The sequence below is a fragment of the Emys orbicularis genome, chromosome 7 (genome assembly GCF_028017835.1).
Source record: "Emys orbicularis isolate rEmyOrb1 chromosome 7, rEmyOrb1.hap1, whole genome shotgun sequence".
In the NCBI taxonomy this organism is placed as follows: Eukaryota; Metazoa; Chordata; order Testudines; family Emydidae; genus Emys; species Emys orbicularis.
This window is the reverse complement of record NC_088689.1, coordinates 69,781,285-69,801,937: the sequence shown is the minus strand read 5'-3', so window position 1 is coordinate 69,801,937 and position 20,653 is coordinate 69,781,285. Positions and strand designations below refer to the sequence as shown.

At 44.4% G+C, this 20,653-nt stretch overlaps 1 protein-coding gene across 1 annotated transcript in view; it reads right to left on the bottom strand.

Moving 5' to 3' along the window:
• TMEM273 (transmembrane protein 273) overlaps positions 1-20,023 on the bottom strand; it is a 29,583-nt gene extending 9,560 nt beyond the window's left edge. Inside the window, exons 1-4 of the mRNA XM_065408673.1 lie at positions 19,944-20,023; positions 15,260-15,313; positions 14,147-14,257; positions 11,408-11,432 (exon numbers count right to left, since the gene is read on the bottom strand). Coding sequence (XP_065264745.1) covers positions 11,408-11,432; positions 14,147-14,257; positions 15,260-15,313; positions 19,944-19,998 — 245 coding nt within the window. The 5' untranslated portion in view covers positions 19,999-20,023. The remainder of the gene's footprint in view (positions 1-11,407; positions 11,433-14,146; positions 14,258-15,259; positions 15,314-19,943) is intronic.
• Positions 20,024-20,653: the final 630 nt, after the last annotated feature.

The following is a 20,653-nucleotide window of genomic DNA, read 5'->3' as shown; positions in this document are numbered from 1 at the left end:
TTGCAGTCTGGGCACATGGCAAACAGCACCAGAGAGAGGGGATGCTCTCTGAAAATGTGGGGGCTGTCCTCCACCACATGTCAGAAGCCCAGCTGGAGGGAGGGAGGGAGGGAGAGAGAGAGTAAGAGGGACTCTGCCTGAAAAGCTGACCAGACCTTTGACTCACAGAAGGGGTCAGATCGGACGGGGGAAGTGTGCCTTGGGACTGTTGGTTGTTTTGCAAAGATCTGTAACTCTCTTGTGCTTTCCTGAAAGTAAAAGTGACATGTGTTCCTTACTTGCCTGACACGTTGTTCTTGAAGGGGTTAGTTAAGAAGCTCAGAGCGCTCATAGTAAGGTAGAGCTCTCAGTGACTGGGGGCTCAGGAAGGCTGGGGCACTGATTTGGGGAATTCAAGAGTCTGGGCTGTGGAGCCCCATATCCCAAGGAAAGGTGGCGGACATGGCATCGGTGCTGGGAGTGTGCCAAAGACCCAGAGCTAGGAACAGTGGCCTGGCTCTAACCAGACCCAGGGGGCTTAGAAGTGCATGGGATCCGGCGGTCAGGTCCCCTCAGCAGAGTGGTGTCCATCCAGAGAAGGGGATGGTGCCAGCGACAAATAAAGGAATAAAGGGGATAACTCAATATTTAAGAAATAAGCCACTTTTGAAATGTAATGTGTGTGTGTGTGTGTGTGTGTGTGTCTGATGGAAAATCTGATGAAAAATTCAGTTGGCCTCTGAAGAATTTATCTGCTACACATGGAAAGTAAATTCACTCGTCAATTGTGAAATGGAGGGATTATAAATCCTGCTTTCAGTGGAAATCTCAACACAGCCTGAACTTTGGAGTTGCTACCGATGCCTCCATAATTTCACTGCTTCAAATGCAGCTGAGGTGGATAGTGGTTGTAAGCAGTTTCTAGCTGCTGACTATTCAGTGGCCTGTGTGAAATGACTTCAATCCATTTCCTTATGGAAAGGTGTCCCCATCACAGTGGGCATTACCCTCACATTGGCAGTCTCCACAGAGAGGAGGACATTCAGCTGAAAACGTTAAAATCCACAAAACGGCTGTAGTGTGTGTTGAAACAACAGCAAATTCCTGGCCCCATCTTGCTCTCTTTGTGTAAAATAGGGTGACCAGATGTCCCGATTTTATAGGGACAGTGCCGATTTTGGGGTCTTTATCTTATCTAGACTCCTATTACCCCCCCACCCCGTCCCGATTTTTCACATTTGCTGTCTGGTCACCCTAGTGTAAAATTTCATTCACCACCCGCCCCACACCATGGGAATGAACTTTGAGAGAGAGAAAATTCCTCTGTAGGTGTATTTTTGGTATCTAGCTATTCCGAGTGCTCTTCTCTGAGAACTTGTTTACAGTATAGTATGTGTCAGCCTCTTAAACAGATACGATTTCAATGGATGGTATAGCTGCTGAGATTTTAGCCCTCACTTGGGTATAGATGGAATGTATACTGCTGTGTGTGAATAGTTTGTACAGTATATTTAAGGGTACATCTACACTTACCTCCGGGTCCGACGGCAGGCAATCGATGTTCTGGGATCGATTTATCGCGTCTTGTCTAGACGCGATAAATCGATCCCGGATCGATCCCGGAAGTGCTCGCCGTCGACGCCGGTACTCCAGCTCGGCGAGAGGAGTACGCGGCATCGACGGGGGAGCCTGCCTGCCGCATCTGGACCCGCGGTAAGTTCGGACTAAGGTACTTCGAATTCAGCTACGTTATTAACGTAGCTGAATTTACGTGCCTTAGTCCGAAGTGGGGGGGTAGTGTGGACCAGGCCTTAGTCAAGGCATGCATTGCAAAGCCCAGTGTCTTTCACAGAGTGTGGGATACTGGCCAACAGTCAGAACCATCTTTCTGTGCCATATTAAATCAAATGCTAGAGGAAGTTTCAACTCATGGAGAAAACAGATCCCAACATGGCAGCTTGATTAAAGTGGAGGCTAATTGGATTACGATGGCAGGTAGCATTGTGGGACATGTCTTCTAGAGACAGCACCTCAATGTTAGAAATGTAGGTGACCATGAGCCACTTTGTAGAACTCCATGGATTACATTTGACCTGTAGGTGGTGCTTTGTCCACCCTTGATATAAACAGAGTATGTACATTGCAATAGAGTAAATTGTGTATGTTGTAGTGTTATATAGAGAATGGTATGCTTTTTGCTGTTGAATTATCTCTTGCATCTATTTCAAGGGGGATTTGCTTTTCCTTGGAGCTTGTTTTTATTTACAGTACTATAAGAAATATGTGGTAGCCAAGGACTTAACCATTCTGACTATGCTAGGTTAGGAGAAACAGGATACTAGGGGATTTGGTGCATTACATGTGCCTAAAATGAACAGACAGATATGCTGCACTCCATGGTCACAAAAGCACAATCCTCTACCACTTGGCCTACAGGACAAAGAATCTCCATTAGCTGTTAATGGTATAGGGACTATGACACAGAAGTGAGCAGTTCTGATTCCCATCCAGTAGTAGGTATATGATGCATACTCAAATTAATTCCACATGCTCATGTGTTAGTCAAAGGAATGGTAAACATGCTGCAAAGCCATAACTCACAAGAGCAAGCTGTATCTCACCAGCCTTACTGGCAATGCCACAGGTCCTAGCAAAGGCAGCAGATACCTTGGAAGAAACGAGATGGAAAAACAGATAACATTCAGAGGCTATTCCTAGTAGCAGAAAAGAAAAGAAAAAAAATCCTTGCCGGGCTTGGCAGTTGGATTATGCAGCTGCCAAGCTCCTTGCCTCCTTCCTCAAATATCCCAATGACTTGTGCACTGCGTTTAAAATACGATCTCATACTGAGTGATTTACATTGGTGATTGATGATTGATACAATGAGCTGTATGGGGGAGAGGGCAGTGTATGTGTTGCTCAGGATTTGTTGAGTCAACAAATTCCTGCTGGCTATTGCAAAGGTTTTAAAATATGTATATTTTCTTTCTATGTAAATAATCTGTCCCTCTGTCCTTCTCCTTGCCTCTGTCTGTCTCTTTCTTTGTCTCTTTCTGTCAAAATAAATCTGTCTGCCATGTACTGTAGTTAACTCAAAATACTGCCAACATTAAATGTGCCCAGACATTTTTATTAATGCATTAAACTTGCATGATATTTTAGGCATTATAATTTACCAAGCTTACACCAAGATGGCATTTGAAACTGATGTGAGCTATTAATTTTTTTTTTAAATGACACCTAATAATTGTCAATTGACACCGAAATGACTGTTTCGTTAACTGACAGCATGATGCCTAAAACCTTTTAGGCTTTCAAAGTATTAGTAAATATCCCATACCCATCGTGTTTACAGGCATCTCATTATGAATTTACTGCTTAAATAATGATATGTACCTGTGTAAATAAAGGGGCAAATGCTGTTAGTTACTTCCTAATGAACTGCCAATGTGATTTTGGGCCGCATACACTTTAAGGCATGTCTCTCTCACTGCTTATCTAGTGCTTCTGTACCAGGGATGTGGTACTTGATTCTGGAAACTATAATACCCGAAAGATGTTGACATATTGTGGGAAATTCAGATGAATTCTACAAATAAGTTCAAGGGGCTGGAATGATTGACTTTCAGGAGGAGTGGAAGTGAACTAAATACTTTGGCTGGTGTAAATTGGTGTAGATCCATGGACTTTAATGGAATTCTAATTTACCCCAGTTAAGAATATGGTCCAGGGAGTGAGAGAAATTATTTTGTGTGAGGCATAATAAGAAGTAGTGGGTTGGAATTAAAAGAAAAATTAGGCTGAACACAGAGTTGGGGACACTTTATCAGTTGGATTAAGCTGCTCTACATCAGTGGTTCTCAACCAGGAGTACACGTACCCCTGGGGATATGCAGAGGTCTTCCAGGGGGTACTCAACTCATCTAGATCAGTGTTTCTCAACCTGTGGATTGCAGCCCCCAGGAGGTCACAGGATGGATTTAGGGGGGTTGCAAGTGCAGGGCTGGCATTAGGGGATGGAAAGCAGGGCAACTGCCCAGGGTCCCACATCACTGGGGGCCCTGTGAAGCAATGTTCGCTCTAATTTTTCCCATCCATGCGCGGATGAATTTTATTATGTGCACCATATGTGATGTGTGGCAAGGGTGGGGCCAAGGGGTTCAGAGTGTGGGAGGGGGCTCAGGGCTGGGCCAGAGGGTTAGGGTAGGGGAGGATGAGGGCTCCAGCTGGGGGTGCGGGCTCTGGGGTGGGGCCGGGGATGAAGGGTTTGGGCTGCAAGCTACTCCGGGGCTGCAGCAGGGAGAGAGGACTCCCCCCAGCACTCTCTCCCTGCAGCAGCGCCTGGGCTGAGGGAGAGCGTCTCTTTCAGTCGCTCTGGGGCTGGGGCCAGGGGAGAGGCGTTTCTCCCCACCCCAGCCCCAGAGCTGGGAGGGAGAGACGTATCACCCCGCGTAGCCCCAGGGCTGGGGGGGAGAGGCGTTTCTCCTCGCCGCGCTGCAGCCCCAGGGCTGGGGGAGTTGCCGCAGCCCTGCACACCCCAAGCATCCCCATCATCACTCCCACCTCACCCCACTGCCCCCAGCTACCACCTATTCCCCACCTCACCCCACTGCCATCTTCTAGGCCCACCTGTGGCCACGCCCCTGAGTGCAGTGTGCACACCTGTGTGGCTCTGCTAATTAAATGTGCAGCCCTTGGTGGCCTCCTGCGTGGCTGCGCAGGTGCACACCTTAGAGGGAACATAGCCATGAAGCTAAGTTACCTGTTTCAGCCCTGACGCCTGAGGCTCAGGCTTCAGACAAGGCTCACAAGTGAAAAACAGGCCCAAGTATCACACTGAAATGTAAGTACAATATTTATATTCCAATTGATTTATTTCATAATTATATGGGAAAAATGAGAAAGTCAGCACTTTGTCAGTAATAGTGTGCTGTGACACTTTTGTATTTTTATGTCTGATTTTGTAAGCAAGTAGTTTCTAAGTGAGGTGAAACTTGGGGTACACAAGGCAAATCGGCCTCCTGAAAGGAGTATAGTCATCAGGAAAAGTTGAGAACCACTGCTCTACACTAACCCCTCCAGCTGGGTGATCACCAGTAACTAAATTTCAGAACTATTCATATTACAGGTTGCCTGCTATCCCAGTTGCTCTTCGACACAGCCCTGGAACTGTTGGCATGCACAAGCCAGGGCTGTGTGGATATAATTAGTATTAAGACTGGGCATATAGAACAAAAAATTATGTTGTATGCAGATACTGCACTGGTTCTACTCCCTAACCTACAGAGGCCCATACCCAAATTATTAGAATTCATTGAAAGGTTCAGGGGCTTGTCCAGATGGGTGGTGGGTATAATAGGCCAGGGGAGTGAGGAGGCGAGCTGTGGGCTGGGGGGTCTGGCAGGGGAGTGAGGAGGCGAGCGGCGGGCATGGAGTCTCGTGGCGGGCACGGGGGTCTGGCGGGGGAGTAAGGAGGTGAGCAGCGGGCGGGCGGGTGGTGAGGAGGTACATGGGAAGAGACGGCGGGGAGGGGCTAAGCAGGGAGTGGGTGGAGCAGGGGTGGAGTGCAGGCAGAGCTGGGAATGAAGAGGTGGAACAGGGAGCTAGCCTCCCCCAGGGGAAGCTTCACCTGCCACCCATGGATATACAATCCAAGGTGTTAGGATTAGCTAAATAGGCATACAGGGACTTGCTTAGTCAGTGAGGTTTCCAATGGCAGCCAATGGCATTAAAATATCTAGGAATCCTAATCCTCAGAGATTTAAAGCAAATAACTCAAATCTGTTTAGACCTGATTATTACACAAGTCATCAATGACCAGAGTAAATGGGAAACTATACTCCTCGACCTCTGAGGAAAAATAAACACGGTAAAATGGACGCACTACCCAGATTAATATATGTGCTCAGGGGTCTCCCACACCAAATACCCCGACCCTATTTTCAGAAAATCAGTGATCTCCTTAAAACTAATGTATGGAGAATGGGGAACCACCCACACATTTCCTTTAAGAGACTTCAGCTACCAGTTGAACTAGGGCAATTAGATTCCCAAATCTGTGGCTGTCCCATCATGCCTTTATAATAAGCTGGGACATGCGATGGGCATACGCTATCACAAATAAAACGCCTACACAGGTGAGTGTCAAGAAGTAGCTGCCCTTCCTTTTACCGCAAACAGCTATATTAGGCCCTGGATACTGTAGATACTATAATGATCTAATCCCCGCCATTCATACAGGCCATCAGTGATGGGCCAATTTAGTATGCCACCCAAATTCCACCTTCTTCTTGCATAGAGTTCCCAGTCTGGGGGAATCCCATGCTAAAAACTGGGGGGAAGATAAAGTGGAAAACTGGATGGAATGTGGCATGCTATATATATCCCACTTAATAACTGAAGTCCGGATTACACCACTGACCTCTCCACAACCCCAATACAAAATGCCAAGTACTGCAGTATGGCAACACATTCAGATCTGTCATCTCGGAATTTGGCCTGGAAGCACCTGCGCTGTCCGAAGTGCCTGAACTCCTCCAGTTTTGCAGAGAGCTATACTATTTCCCCAGACTGGCAGCTATGCTGTGTGAGAGCCTAATAACACATCAAAGAGTTCATATAGTTGCAATGAGGCCAAAATAGACCAAAGAACCGGCAATCAATATCCCACCCCCATAGGGGAATACAGCAATCAGAAAAAGAAATGACCTTGGACCTCTCTTTATGTCTCATTCAACAAAAATATCCTCTTTAGGGGGTATTGGTCACCACAAAGACTTTACAAAATTAAAGCTGCCCCCGAAGATCTATGTTGGAGGTGTGAGGATGGAGGAGCTACACTTGCATATGTGTTTGGGACGTGCCCAATTGTTTCAAGCTTCTGGGATGGCATTAAGACCTGAATTAACATGGTCCTAAAGACTTTGCTCGACTTACAGCAGATACCTGCACACTGGGTCGTGCAAAGGGCAAACCCCAGAAAAAATTGACTCCGTCTGGGACAGTTTCCTGGCGACTAAAGATCCCTGCAGGCAGTCCAGATAAAAAGCAGGAGATAAATCCATATGCTCCCTCCCCATCCCCTCTCCTCTTAGGGTATGTCAGCACTGGAGCCGGAAGGTATCATTTCCAGCTCGAGGAGACATACCCGTACTAGCTGTGATTGAGCTAGCATGCTAAAAATAAACATGGAGCAGGAGGGACCAGCTGTCCTGAGTACAGTTCCAGCTGAAATCCTAGGCACATGCTCAGAGCAGCTAGTCCCCCCTGCCACTCACACTGCACTTGAGCTGTAAATCACACCTTCCAGCTCCAGTGAAAGAGCTCTCATATTATTTGGATATGCTCCAATAAGGAGAAAAGAGGTTGTGAGAGGTTTTTTGTTTTGTTTTGTGAGACTGATGCAGAAGGCAGAGAAGAAAAGTGTGAAATTGATTTTACATTTGGCATTTAAAATCCAGGCTTTCCCCAGTGGTATCTAGCCATCAGAATTATTTCCTCTTCAACACTCAGCACACTTTGGATAATATATACAGTTGAGTGAATATTAATTATGCAAAATGCTATGACATACTGATATAGCTTGGGTAGTATGGTGCAGCAACCATCAGATACTGGTTTGGTGGCCTCAATCCAGTTGGCAATGGTCATGACAAAACCATTATCACAACTGCCTCCCTCTCTTTGTTTGCAGCCTCACAGCCAGGCCAGGGCCTCAGTGACACTATTTAACTCTCATATGACACTTTTCACCTGTAGGTCTCAGAGCACTTTATAAGGAGCAAGGTCATTGTCCTCATTTCCAGCTGAGGGAACTGGACATGCAAGCTAGGTTAGTGACCGACCCCAGATCTGAAACTCCCACATCCCAAAATGCTGGGAAATGTGACCGGACCCTGCTTCCATAATGTGAGGAAACAAAAGCCTGGATCGCAACAGCCTTGAACTCTGGGACAGTCAGGATAGGAAGCTGAGCTGTGTGACTCTCACCCATTTGGTTTGTAAGTGAACCTGCCTCATCCTTCCAGCCTGCAGGGAGAAACTCCCCCATATGTCATGCATGTGTGTGTACAGAAAATATTTAATTAAATTTGAGAAAACTCTGATAGTTGATAACTTTTTGAACTCTACTTGCCCAGAAGTGATTAACAAAGATTCTCCCAGGCAGTTCAGAGGCTTTGTCCCATATTCTGGCGGGGTCAGGCTATGTCACTGAATCTCTGACATGTGTGCTGCTCTCTCTGGTGGCATAGGAAAGGCCGGCTACACTTGTTCCTATCCAGAAGAAGGAACATATGTGCACATTAGCTCTGGATGAACTATGGTTTTCAGTTGAGTTTGGAACTTAACATGAGTTATAGGCCTAAAGCATGCGACCAAAAAGAATGAGATCACAAGAAAGAGGCATTGTTTGTGCTAAACTTGTAGTGACCCTGGAAATACCAGTGTTATCTGATTTAAGGTTTGGGTTGAGGTAATAGAAATAAAGAAAATATGGTTAATTGGGCCCCAGGTGCAGTAAATAATTGTTTTGTTTAGTTTATTATAAAGAAATGTATAGTTTAGGAGTTAGAAAGGAATATGGCAAAATGAGAGAAGAAGGAAACCTTGAGAAGAAAGGGGCCCAGCCATGTATCTTGTCTTAACAAAACCAGAGGGCAGGATTCCACCGTAAAACTCCTAGCTTTAGCTAAGGTCCAGTAACTGGCAGTGACATCACTTGTGTATAAAACAGCCAGGTTTTCTAGGGGCTCTTTGTCAGAGCTTTTCCTTACCCCTCTGGATAGGGAGACCAGATGTCCCGATTTTATAGGGACAGTCCCGGTTTTGGGGTTTTTTTCTTATATAGTCTCCTATTACCCCCCACCCCTGTCCCGATTTTTCACACTTGCTGTCTGGTCACCCTACCGCTGGAGGACGCTGTGATGGGACGGCACCTCCCAGGCTTGATCCTGTTGTGGGTATTTTGGCTAGTGCTTATAACTGAATTGCTGTTGGGTACAGAATATGGGTAGATAGGCTGAGTCATGTTAATCCTTAATAAACTGATTAGGTGCTGAGTTCTGCTGACTCACGTTCAAGGCAATAGGAGATCAATGCCTCCCAGGATTGGGTCCATAACGTTGCACTGCAGCAGCTAAACACTAAAAAACACCAATCAGGTCATGCCTACCCCAGCCATTGAAGGATTGTTATGGTTGTGGGGTGGATTCAAGCTGTAAATGGTCAGCAGAGAATACCCCTTATGGAAGGCAACACCTTACTGGCATAAAGCTAGCATAGCCAACTCTGGTGCCAGCCAACCCCCCCATCCCCAGAGTAGGGGGCAGACTGGGGGCTAGTGGAGCTCCACTCTTCTGATTCTACCCTGGCATAAGTTACAGCAACTCCTAGGTTGCTCTAGCAGATACTGGGGCTGGGCTGACACCGAATCAGGAAGCCTTAACTGGCTCCACAAAGCAGAGAATCAAATCTTCTGTTTTCATGGGTTTTTGTCCAGTCCGGTTTTAATTGTCCCAGGCAATGGAGCTTCCACAATTTGCCTTGAGAGCCTATTCAATAGCCTAAAAGTTCTCACACAAAAGAGTCTAGTCTCCTGAGGGCTGTAATACTTTGGTCTCAATTCTATTGCTGGGTTTGGTGCACGGATGCTGGGTGGTGCTAGTGGCTTGTGATAGACAGGAGGTCAGACTAGATGATCTGGTTGTCCCTTCTGGCCTTTAGCTCTATGACTCACACTTAGGAACATAGGAACTGCCATGCTGGGTCAGACCAAGGGTCCATCACGACTATTATCCCGCCTCTGTCAATGGTTCCACCAAACAAGGACATTTCATTAGAGAAATAGATCACATTATGAAACAGGCCATCAAAATATCTCAAGAGAATCTGCTTCAATATGGAAATAAAATCTTCTCTGACCACATACCCTAGTTGTCACCTACTCCTCTCTCCTCCCTTCCCCTCACACACACACTGGAAACCATACTGGGTATCATTAAAATTTCTTCCCAGACTCAATAGGGACTGCATCCGAAAATAAATCTTTCCTGAACCCCCTCTTACGGCTTTCCAGTCTTGCAAAGTTCATCATCAGAAGCAAGCTCCCCATAGACCAGGACACACCAACTCAAGGCAGTACCATACCCTGCCAGTACAAGATGCAAAACCTGCAGACATATCTCCATTGCTGTAATGATCACCACCCCCCACAACATTCTTTCAAGATCCATGGGTCTTACACATGCCTATCACAATATTGGTGTACCTCATCCAGTGCACTAAATGCCCCAATAACAACTATGTGGATGAAACCAGACAATCACTATGCTCTCCAGTGAACTCGCACAGAAAAATTATAAAAGACAAAAACATCCTTATCACTTGTGGGTGATCACTTCTCACAAAGCGACCACTCCATAGCTGACCTCTCAGTTCTCATCCTCAAAGGAAACCTGCACAACATCTTCACAAGATGAGCCTGGGAGCTTCAATTCATAACTCTGCTGGACACTCAAAACCGTGGACTTAACAGAGTTTTATGGTTGTATGGCTCATTACAACAATTTGTAACACATCCCGCTGCCTGCTAGCCCTTAATTGCTCACTCCATTGTAAGTGGTCTCTTCCAATATGTGTGAACCCCTTCTGTTTAACAATCTGTCCGACCTTGTATTTTGCTGTGACATTCAGGTTACCTTCTTCAGACCTGAAGAAGAGCTCTGTGAAGCTCGAAAGCTTGTCCCTTCCACCAACAGAAGTTAGTCCAATAAAAGATATTATCTCACCTACCTTGTCTCTCTCAATTGTTTCCATAGCAGTCAGGCACCCAACCTGTTCAGGCTCATATGTAATTCCCACTAGGCATCTATCTGCATCTTTAGGTGGCTAAATAGAGGTGGTCAGAAAATTTTCTGTGGTAGAATGAAGTTCCATTAAAATAAAAATGATTCACAAAACTGTGTCAATTTTGCTGAAATTTTGTTTTGGAGAAAAAAAGGGGGGGAAAGTCCCATTTCAACATTTTCAAAGCAAAACATTTTTATTTTTCCTTTCAAAAGTTTGGTTTGAATTTTAGTATTTTGTGTTATATTATATATTATAATATCATAGGAAAAAATCATTTAGATTCTGTTTGTTTTTTTTTAATATATTTTTTTTTTTGCAGAATTTTGAAATTTTGGGATTTTGTTCCTAATCGGACTGAAAAAATTCTCAGCAAAATGGAATTTCCATTCTCTGCACAACTCTACTAAATGCCTTTGGAAATCTCACCCTTAGTGACTTACATGCAGGTTTGTATCCTTTATATATTTCTATCTAAAGCACCGTCACTGTTAGCAGTAATACATGTAGGGAGAGGGGAATTTGAACTTTACATTTTGCATGCCAAAACACTATAGAAACTGCTGACAGCAATGACCCTTACCTTTTATCCACTCTGTTGTCTGAATCTGAAGAGAGAGCAATAAGAAAAGGAGGTTATGTGAGATACCAGGGATAGAACTGACATCGAAGGGACTGTTGTCTCACAATGGATAGCAGGATCAAGCCCAATATAAACTATAATATATTATAAAATTCCAAATTCTTTCTGAACCCTTTAATTTGGAACATTTGATATTCTGCTTCATCAAGACTGCGCATGAGCTAATATCACAGCTTATCAGCCCCAAATGCAGTGAAAAACAATTCTGAGAACAGATACGTGATGATCAGGGAATTAGGAGGAATGGACGTGATTTTTTAAAGCTGTTATATAGCAGCAATAAGAGAAATTTAGGCCTCCCCCCTTAACAGCAAATCTTCAGTGTCTATACAGAGTTAAGTTCTCCTTTAAAAGACCCATATTTACACTAAATAGCATAGAATCAAGTTACCTACCTTAGAAGAAAGGGGTGAGACCCTAGCAGGATCTGACCCTGTGGTTTCAGACAGTCTATTGCCACTCTGAAGGTGATGCCACTAAACCAGTGGTTTTCAACCTGTGGTCCGCGGACCCCTGGGGAACCACAGACTATGTCTAAGGAGTCCGCAAAAGGTTGTCATTATCATACAGCTGTGGTCCTCAACCTGTGGGGGGTGGGCCGCAGACTGTGTCTAAGATTTCCAAAGGATCCGCACCATCATTCGAAATGTTTTAGGGGTCCGCAAATGAAAAAAGGTTGAAAACCACTTGCATTAAGCCTCTGTACTGAGGTAGGTGGTGGGACTGGTGTTGGAGCTACTTGTCCTGCAGTGCTATTGACCTAACAGGCTTAGGTGGCTGCCACATTGGCAAAGCCTTTACTTCTGTTGATTGCATGAGGATTACCACCGTGTTCCAACCACAGAAGCAAATGTTTTCAAATGCAGGCTATGGATGGCCAAGCAAATACATAGCCATGCTCTCATTCTTTCTCTCTGTGAACATTCCAAGGTCTTTCACAATATTTTCCTTTTTAATACGTGGCATGGTTTTCATGGCACAAACTGGCTACCTGCTTAAAATTTCCCTTCATCTAAACAGAGGCTAGATTAACATCAGTTCCCTGCATGACTGACAAATTGTGCTTCACCTGCTACTGGGCATGTAAATGTCCACGTGGAATTAATCACAGAAATGTCATCAAAGAGAGTACCTGCTTAGGTCCCGGGCCCCACAATAATTACATTTCCATCAGAGGCGGGGCCTTTTATCTGTTTTTCCATGATCATGTTACATGAAATTGCATCATGACTCCATTTTGTGCTATAATGCAATTCAAGATGCCTTTTTTTAATAGAAGGTGGCTTGGGAAAGGTATTAAAAATCAATATTTTGTAATTCAAGACAACACAAGTTTTCAGGCTATGAGGCTGAGAAGGTTTTTTCCAAGGATTTCCTCAGCTCTAGGGTATCTGGATCTGGGATACTGGTTGAGACCCAGCTCTGCAGTGCTTGGGACATAAGACCTCCAAGAAAAATCCCCTCTAACCCATGCTCTGGCTATTGGAGGTGCTGACAAGTAAAACTGAGTTCCTGAGATCTTGTACTTCTTAAAAATCCCACGGGTCTTTTTGCAAGAGTAGGGCTGTTAAAACTGGTATTCTGGAAAAATTTCAATCTGGGTAAATATTTTCTGCCGCCTCATCTCTCACTATAGTTGCAGCAGGGTTTGGTATTCCTCTTTATTCCTTGCTCTCAACTGCTGTGGAGTGTTGCTGTGCGCTGTTATCAAGTCCTGCACCAGAGCTGATTGCATTTCAACAGTGGGAGAAATTATCTCTTTCTTTATTCTGTGTTTTAGTTCGTAAAGCGTTTTGGAATCCGGGTTGAGAAGTGCTCTGTGCAGAGGATGTATGCCAATGAGCCACAGTCTGCCCCCAGGGAAGTCAATGGGTCAACATCTCCCCACAGGGAAGTGAGTGGGGCAAATTATGCTCTCTTTTAAAGTGCTGTATATTCACATGAAAGGGGACAGTTTCAGCTCAGTTTCACTTTAAGATTTTGGGTCTGAACTCAACACTCTGGGTGGCCTATGAAGCCGTGTGGTCTGAAACCAAAGGAAGTGTGGGTCCCAAGAGCGATGAAGTGAGACCACAGAGCTTTTCTCTGCCCTAAATAATGCAGCCAGTAAAAGCATGCATTCCTGCAGCAACTGGCATCCCAGAGAACCCAACAGCATCTTACAAGCCAAGGTCCTGTTCCTGCTCTCATTAGAAGTCAGTGGGAGTTTTGCCAGGCATATACCTTGATGGAAGTTACAGGAATCAGACAGTGCCTTCTGAGTAGGAAGGCTGGAATCAGTACAGTGGGGGAAGTGGAAATTCTGGTCAGGATGCTTGTGCAGGCCCCTACTCATAGCTAACATGCCATGGGATCTTTAATGTACATGCAGAGCAGATAGAGCCCTTTTAAAAAAAAGTCTCCTCCAAAAGATGCCTACACAATATGGAATGTGATTTCTTTTCCTTGGAAAGCTGAGTTGACCATGTCACGATTCAAACATGGGGGTCTATGGATACCAGGGATTTCAAATCTGAAATTCACACCCCTTTTCAAACACAGTTCCCTTTGCAGCTCCACCCAGCAGATACTCTGCTCTTACTATACACAGATCTACTCTGACCAAGGGAGCAGAGTAATGCTCTGTTGATGGGTGAGAAGAATTTCCCTAGTCAGAAAGCAAGAGTATGTTTCTCTTACCTACAAAGTCATTGTCAATCAATTGCCTTTTGATCATGCAGATCTTTAGTGCTAAAAAACCAATTGCTAGGAAGACTCCCAGGGTAACTCCTATGATAACATACTTGGGGTCTGCAAGAAGAAATGAAAATAAATCACTGAATACACATTATTAAATAATAAAATATTTGGTCTTTTGGGAGTGTGTGTGTGTGTGGGGGGGGGACATAGGACAAAGATTCCAAAATTAACCTGAGCCCTATTCTTGGCAAATGGCGGCCGCATTAGTTCTCCCACTTTAGAATAAGTTGAATGTGTAGGGCTATCTAGTGACCCTCCTCAGCCAGACACCTGCAGTGCTAATTCACACCTCCCACTCCCACAGTAGAACTGTGCTCATTGGAACTGGTGATTGGGGGACCCATGACAGGTTGCTGAACTTTGTGAACCAGTGAGTAAATGAACAACCTTCAGTCAGACATGGGGTCAGTAGAAGAGCCTGCGTGGGCTAGAGATGAGGCTGGTGGCTTGTACTTCAGGAGACAACGGTGCTGTTCCTGACTCTGCCATTGGCATTCCATGTGACCTTGTCTATTTGGATTGTAAGGTCTTTGGGGCAGGGACTGTCTGTAACTGTGTATTTTGTACAGCACATAACATAATGGGGCATCAAGCTGGTTTGGGGCGTAGCTGCTACGTTAATATTAATAGTAATTTAAAAAGCCAGGCTATGGCATCACTGTGCGTAATGTCTTTCTGTTCTCAATTGTATTTCAGTTTTAATTATAATATTTCCTGGGATACTAGTAAGTGGCTTTGTAAAAGTCAGGAAGGCTTGGAGCCGTGAGCCCCCAACTCAACAACTCTGCTATTAGAATTTTTGCTGAAGGGAGAGAGCAGCATTTTTAGATGTTACTTACGAAGCACATATTGGTTCTACTCTGTTTAAAGATCAGGTTCACAGACTGTATACTGCCCCTGTTCATAGTCTTTGGGGTTCCAGTCTGCATTCCTGTTGCTCTAATTAAAACAAAAAGTCTAAAATCCTTGAAATATAGTTGTTGCTGTTACTGCATTTTCTTAGTTCCTGGCTCCCACCTCTGTACAGACGGTAACATCCTGAGATGGACTCACCTATTGCCTCCTCCTCGGATGTTCCAGAGGCAGAGACCTTTGCTCTCCAGAAATCTGAAATAAAAGTGATTTGACCTGTCAGAATATATAGGAGAATGTATTGTATCCTGCTAGTGACTGTACTTACCTGATAAATAGAGCTGGAACGAATCATGCTAGGATACAACATATAATACAACATATAATGTGATCAATTAATAGCCGTACATAGGGCTTATAAATTGATCTAAGGCCTTGTAGAGCAGAGATGCATTATCAGAATGATATTTAATGGGGACATCCCTGAGGAACTGGCATCAGTCTTTCCATTCTACAAGTCTGTAGGCTACATGCATGGGAGACAAGTCTGAAATGTCGTCATTCCCACTGGAAACAAAAGAGAGATTCCAAATCTGATGACTATTAAAACATTTTGGGAAAGGCAGATCCACCAATGGCAAACCTTCCCAGGCAAAACATCTGCTCCAGCCCTGCCTAAACCATGACTCCAGACTTCAGCATGAGATTGCTGACAGAGGGGTCTCCTCTGGGACATTGTCTCACGAGGGAAAACGTGATGGTGCGAGAGGGAACTTTTCAGAACCCTCAGCTCCAACCTCCCACTTCATCATAGGGCCACTTGCCAAGCTCCATCCTTTCCCACAAAGCCATGTGCAGCCTATGTTCTGAGCTATCAGCTTTTGCAAAACAGAAAATATCCACTGTTTTGCATGGACAATTTCAAAGGGGAAAAAAATTAACATTTCCCACTAAAAAAAAAGTTCACAATTTCCCCCTGCCCCTCCAGATTTTGGTCTTTCATTGAAAATTTCTAATGAAATGAAAATTTTCTGCAAAAACTTTGGTTTAGGAAAAAAGGCTATTTTTGCTAGAACATTTCCAACTAGCGCTGCTCAGAATGACAGCAGTGGCACTTGACGGCGTCAGGCACACAGACACTGAGATGGGATTTTTATGCAGATTTTAAAAAGTGCATGTAAGGAATCATTCCTCCTCACTGTGTTTTGCGAAGGGTGCAAGCTCTTGTCTCCTTTACCGAGATGCTAATAACAGAGAAAGGGCTCCAGACCTGGAGGCCTGGATTAATCTCAGTGATTGACAATGGATTTAGGCTGGAACAAATCTAGCCCTGCATATTAAGGCTTCAGAAAATCTTGAGATTGGCTTTAAAAATCACGAGATTTTATGTCATATAAATGTCAGATTCTTTTCGAGCCCTCAGTGTTTACATTTTAAAACTTTATTCTGCAGTCAGGAGGGCTGTAAACTTACTTTTAAAAAATTATTTGTTTTCCTATTGTAGTCACATGACTCCAGGAGCTGAGGCTTCATGAAAAACACCTATGATAAACCTGCAAGAGTGGACAACACTGCATGACCAGTGTCCCGGTTACAAAAAAGGAAATTAAAATGATGTTGAAAGGCTCTAAGGGAGGACAGGGTGTGGAACACTTAGGTTTTAATTTAGAAACCAAAGAGCTAACTTAATTCGCTTTGCTTCAGCATGTGAACTTATTTCATTATAAATATAAAAAAAGCCTTCCTTCTACCCATCCCCTTAATTATTCTTTCTGCTCATATGAAGAATGTTTTAAATTCAAACATAATAAAAGTAATATTATATTACTTTTATTATCCTAATGATCATAATACAGAGACCTTCATGTCTGCTTTCTAATGGAATTAAACTGGTGGTGGATTATGTGTTTTATGGCAGGAATCATATTTTACATGGCATATTTCATGTAGGTCAGTTTAATATATAGAGATTTAATTATTAGTTTCTTTTTAAAAAGGGAGGGACGGAGGCCTCTGGAAGCCCATAGGAATTGGGATGATGCTTTCGATTCATACACTTCCATATAGATTTGATTAAGATTTAATAGTAGCTAGTGGGTGCTGTTTAAATACCATTTGCTTCTGAGTTTAATTTCACTTAAATATAAAACAATCGGGTTGTTTTCTTCCACGTGACAAGAGCTGTGTCATGGAGCCCACGTCTGAAACCATGTATTGCTCGCATGTTTGTTGCAACTCACAAAATCAGCTTTGGTTTGTTGAAATGTTTGCAACTTCTCAGCAGAAATGGGATAGAACGGAGGGAATAGCTTTGAATACCCCCCAAATTCTGGAGAAGTCCAGATCCAGCTTTACGACTGTCCGCCATCTCTATAATGTGCCAAACATAACTCCCAGATCTGAATCCCCCATAATTTTGGAAATAGTTAGATCTTGATCATAACTTTGCAACTTTACAGAACTATCTCTGGTTTTGAGTGACCATTGGAACATTTTCAAGCAACCTTGGGCCAACTGATAGTCCCTGGTCCCGTTCCCTTCACTACCCAACTCACGTGCAATATGCAATTTGCACAATAATGCAAATGATTTATTTATTTGTATTGTGGTGGTACCCAGGAGCCCGTCATTGATCAGGAGCCCCTTGTGCTTGGACAACACAGAACAAACAGCATAGAAAGATAGTCCCTGCCCCAAAGAGCTCACAATCTGTCTTATGAGGGTTTAACTCAGCAGCTTTAACTGAGTGTTGCTCTACATTCTTGTTCGAACCTGAAATCCAGCCTGACATTCGTATGAAACCACCCAACTTGAAAGAAAAGGAAAAGGTTTGACTATGTCATGAGCACAAAGAGTGAGACCTGCATTTCCAGTCTAGATGGATTGCATTTTAGATTAAAGAAAACAACAAAGAATGAAAGAACAAATGTAATGTCTCCATGAGGGGACCAGAGCATCTCTGTCTGTAAGAACCTCCACTGTGGGTGCTCTCCCCATTCCAGCAGACCTTAAATATAAAGGGGCAGAATACAGAGAACAGAATCATAGCTAAATGCCCCCACACTGTGAACTGCTGCAATGTGAAATGGCCCCTTGTGTACAGCTCTGCTGGTGAATTTCACTGTGTACGTGTGTCCCTGGGCCAAGGTGCAGAGAAAACTAGGGCTCTGTGGTGCACTGTGACGTGCAGACTGGCGCTGGAGGAAACATCATTAGTTCATCCCTCACATCTCAGTGCTGAACAATAACGTGAAAAATAAACCATGTCAATTGTTCCCACGTCATCATCTGGCCGTGAATTGTATCAATATGATGCCTCACCTCTCACAGCAATCAGCACTTTCTCCAGCCTCTTTTCTCCTGTTGTTTTCTAGTCCCTTGAGAACTTTTCCCTCTTTACCTTTTCAGATCTCTCCCTCCCTCCCATTCTTCACAGCATTCCAGCAAACAACAGATGGCCTCGTGGCATCTCAGTAGCCACCACTGGCATGTGGTCAATGCTGTTAATGCTGGGGAAAGCAAGTGGGTAGAAGGGGAGAGAGAGGCAGAGGCCTGGAAGATTGAGAGGTGCGGGGAAAGGCAAACAGCAAACCTTGAGTGGGCAGACAACTCTGGAGACAAATATAGACTATCCATGGATATGAAGGGGAGAGAGAAATCCAGGGGGGATGGAAATCATTCCTGAGCTATTAGAAAAAGGAAAATATTTGGGCAAGGTACCATGGCATTTGCACACCAAGAATACAACAGCTAGACTAATGGGTTGGCTCATGAGTCAGGCACTATTGATGTCCAGGCAAACTGAGTCCTTCCTTCTTCATCATTATGGGCCATATGTTAACACACACCCAGAGACAGGAATCTGGGCCCCTCCCTAGCTATATCTGCACTGGAGAGATGTGGCATTGGCTACAGCAGTACAAGTAACACACATACACCCTGTTAACACCCCTTGCATCTTCTCCAAAGGACTTACAGTGCTGCATGGTGTCATTGCAATGGAGCAAGTCACAGTGCAGTGCTGTGTGGAGGGCAGTTGAACTAGAATGACCTGTGTGCACATATAGGACTGCTGCAAGTTGCACTGGGGTAACTCTCTGAGGCTGTATGAGGCTAATGAGTTTCCGTGATTACTCCCATTGAGAAGGAGGGCTGGGGCGTGTTCCCCTGCAAGGGCAGCTGCCCCCAGTAGCAGCAGATGACTCCCCAATCCCGTAAATCAATAGAAACGAGACTAATCTGCATATTGGCTGAGTGTTTTTGCATGAGCTGCAGGCTCTGCTCTGCCCCTTAGTAGGGCTCTTCCTCACATGTCCCCTCAATGTGCCTCAGTGTCCCCATGTGTAAAATGGGGCTGGATAATCCTAGCCCGTCTCATGAGAGGGCTGTTGTGAGAGCAAATGTGCCTGATGCTGGCAGATGCTCTGAGAACACCCAGAAAACTTTATGTTCTGCATGTCAAGAGTGGGCATGTGAATTGCTAAGCAAGGTGTATGGAGAGGTAAGAAAGGGGCTTGCACACAGAATGCACATAGACTATTGCTTTTTAATTACACTGTAAGTGAAATCCCTAGGAGAACGCTCTGCAGCCATCAGCTATCTCACCAGCCAAGAAGCAGGTATGTAACTGAACTGTGCCGTTTGTTTTGTCATGTCCGATCCCTCATATATCTGCTGCACTCCGGCTGTGAAACTCTGTCTAGAAAGCTCAGCGAAGTAACACCACCCCCTCGATAAATAGTCCCTTTCCACTTTGCACAGAAATAAACTTTAAAACCCAGCACACACACAATCTGGCTGAGAAATAAACAGTATAGCAGCACCCCATAGTTTAAATATTTAGCCTGTGGAAAGAAAGGGAAAGGAAATACATTGGATCACTTACATAAGAGAAGCAGAAACGTAGTTAGGACAGGAATCCAGCTTGTCAGGAAGATCATTGTACCTTTCAGTGACCCAACAATTTCACCTAAGCTTGCTGGATTTCTTTCTTTTGCAGTGTGGAAAAACAACAACCAACTCAGGTCACGTGTTTGTGATAGGAAACAGCAGCCACATCCTGAGTATCTGTGTGTTTGCAAATATATCAGTTCCCTTTTTTGGATTTAAAAGGTAGCAATAATGTCCCTGCTTGAAAGTGTGGCGTGGAAATGGTGGATTGCAAACAGCTTCAGGCCAATACAGAACTCTTGCTTATTTAGCATAACCTGACGTATCAACAGGTTTTTTCCCGAAGCAATGACTGAACTGCAAACACTAACAGCAGTGAAATGGTCTTTGCAATAGTCCTTTAAATCTAGAGGGGTGTGACTCTGTCATGTGGGGTTGCCCTGGTTCAGATTTAATAATAACCATCTACCAGAAACTCCCTGAACGCTGCCAAATATTTGGAGCTCAAATTTAACTATTTCATATATTCTTTAAAGAGACAAGTCTGAGCCACTAGATCTACATCCAGATCCTAACCCCTCCCAATGTCTGGCTGTGGGTTTTGGTTTGGCCCCGTGGTGAGGTGTACTGGCCTTTCAGGACTCCAGGGAAACCCTGTATGGGCTAACAAAACACCAATCCAAGCCAATGCCTGGAAAGGAAACC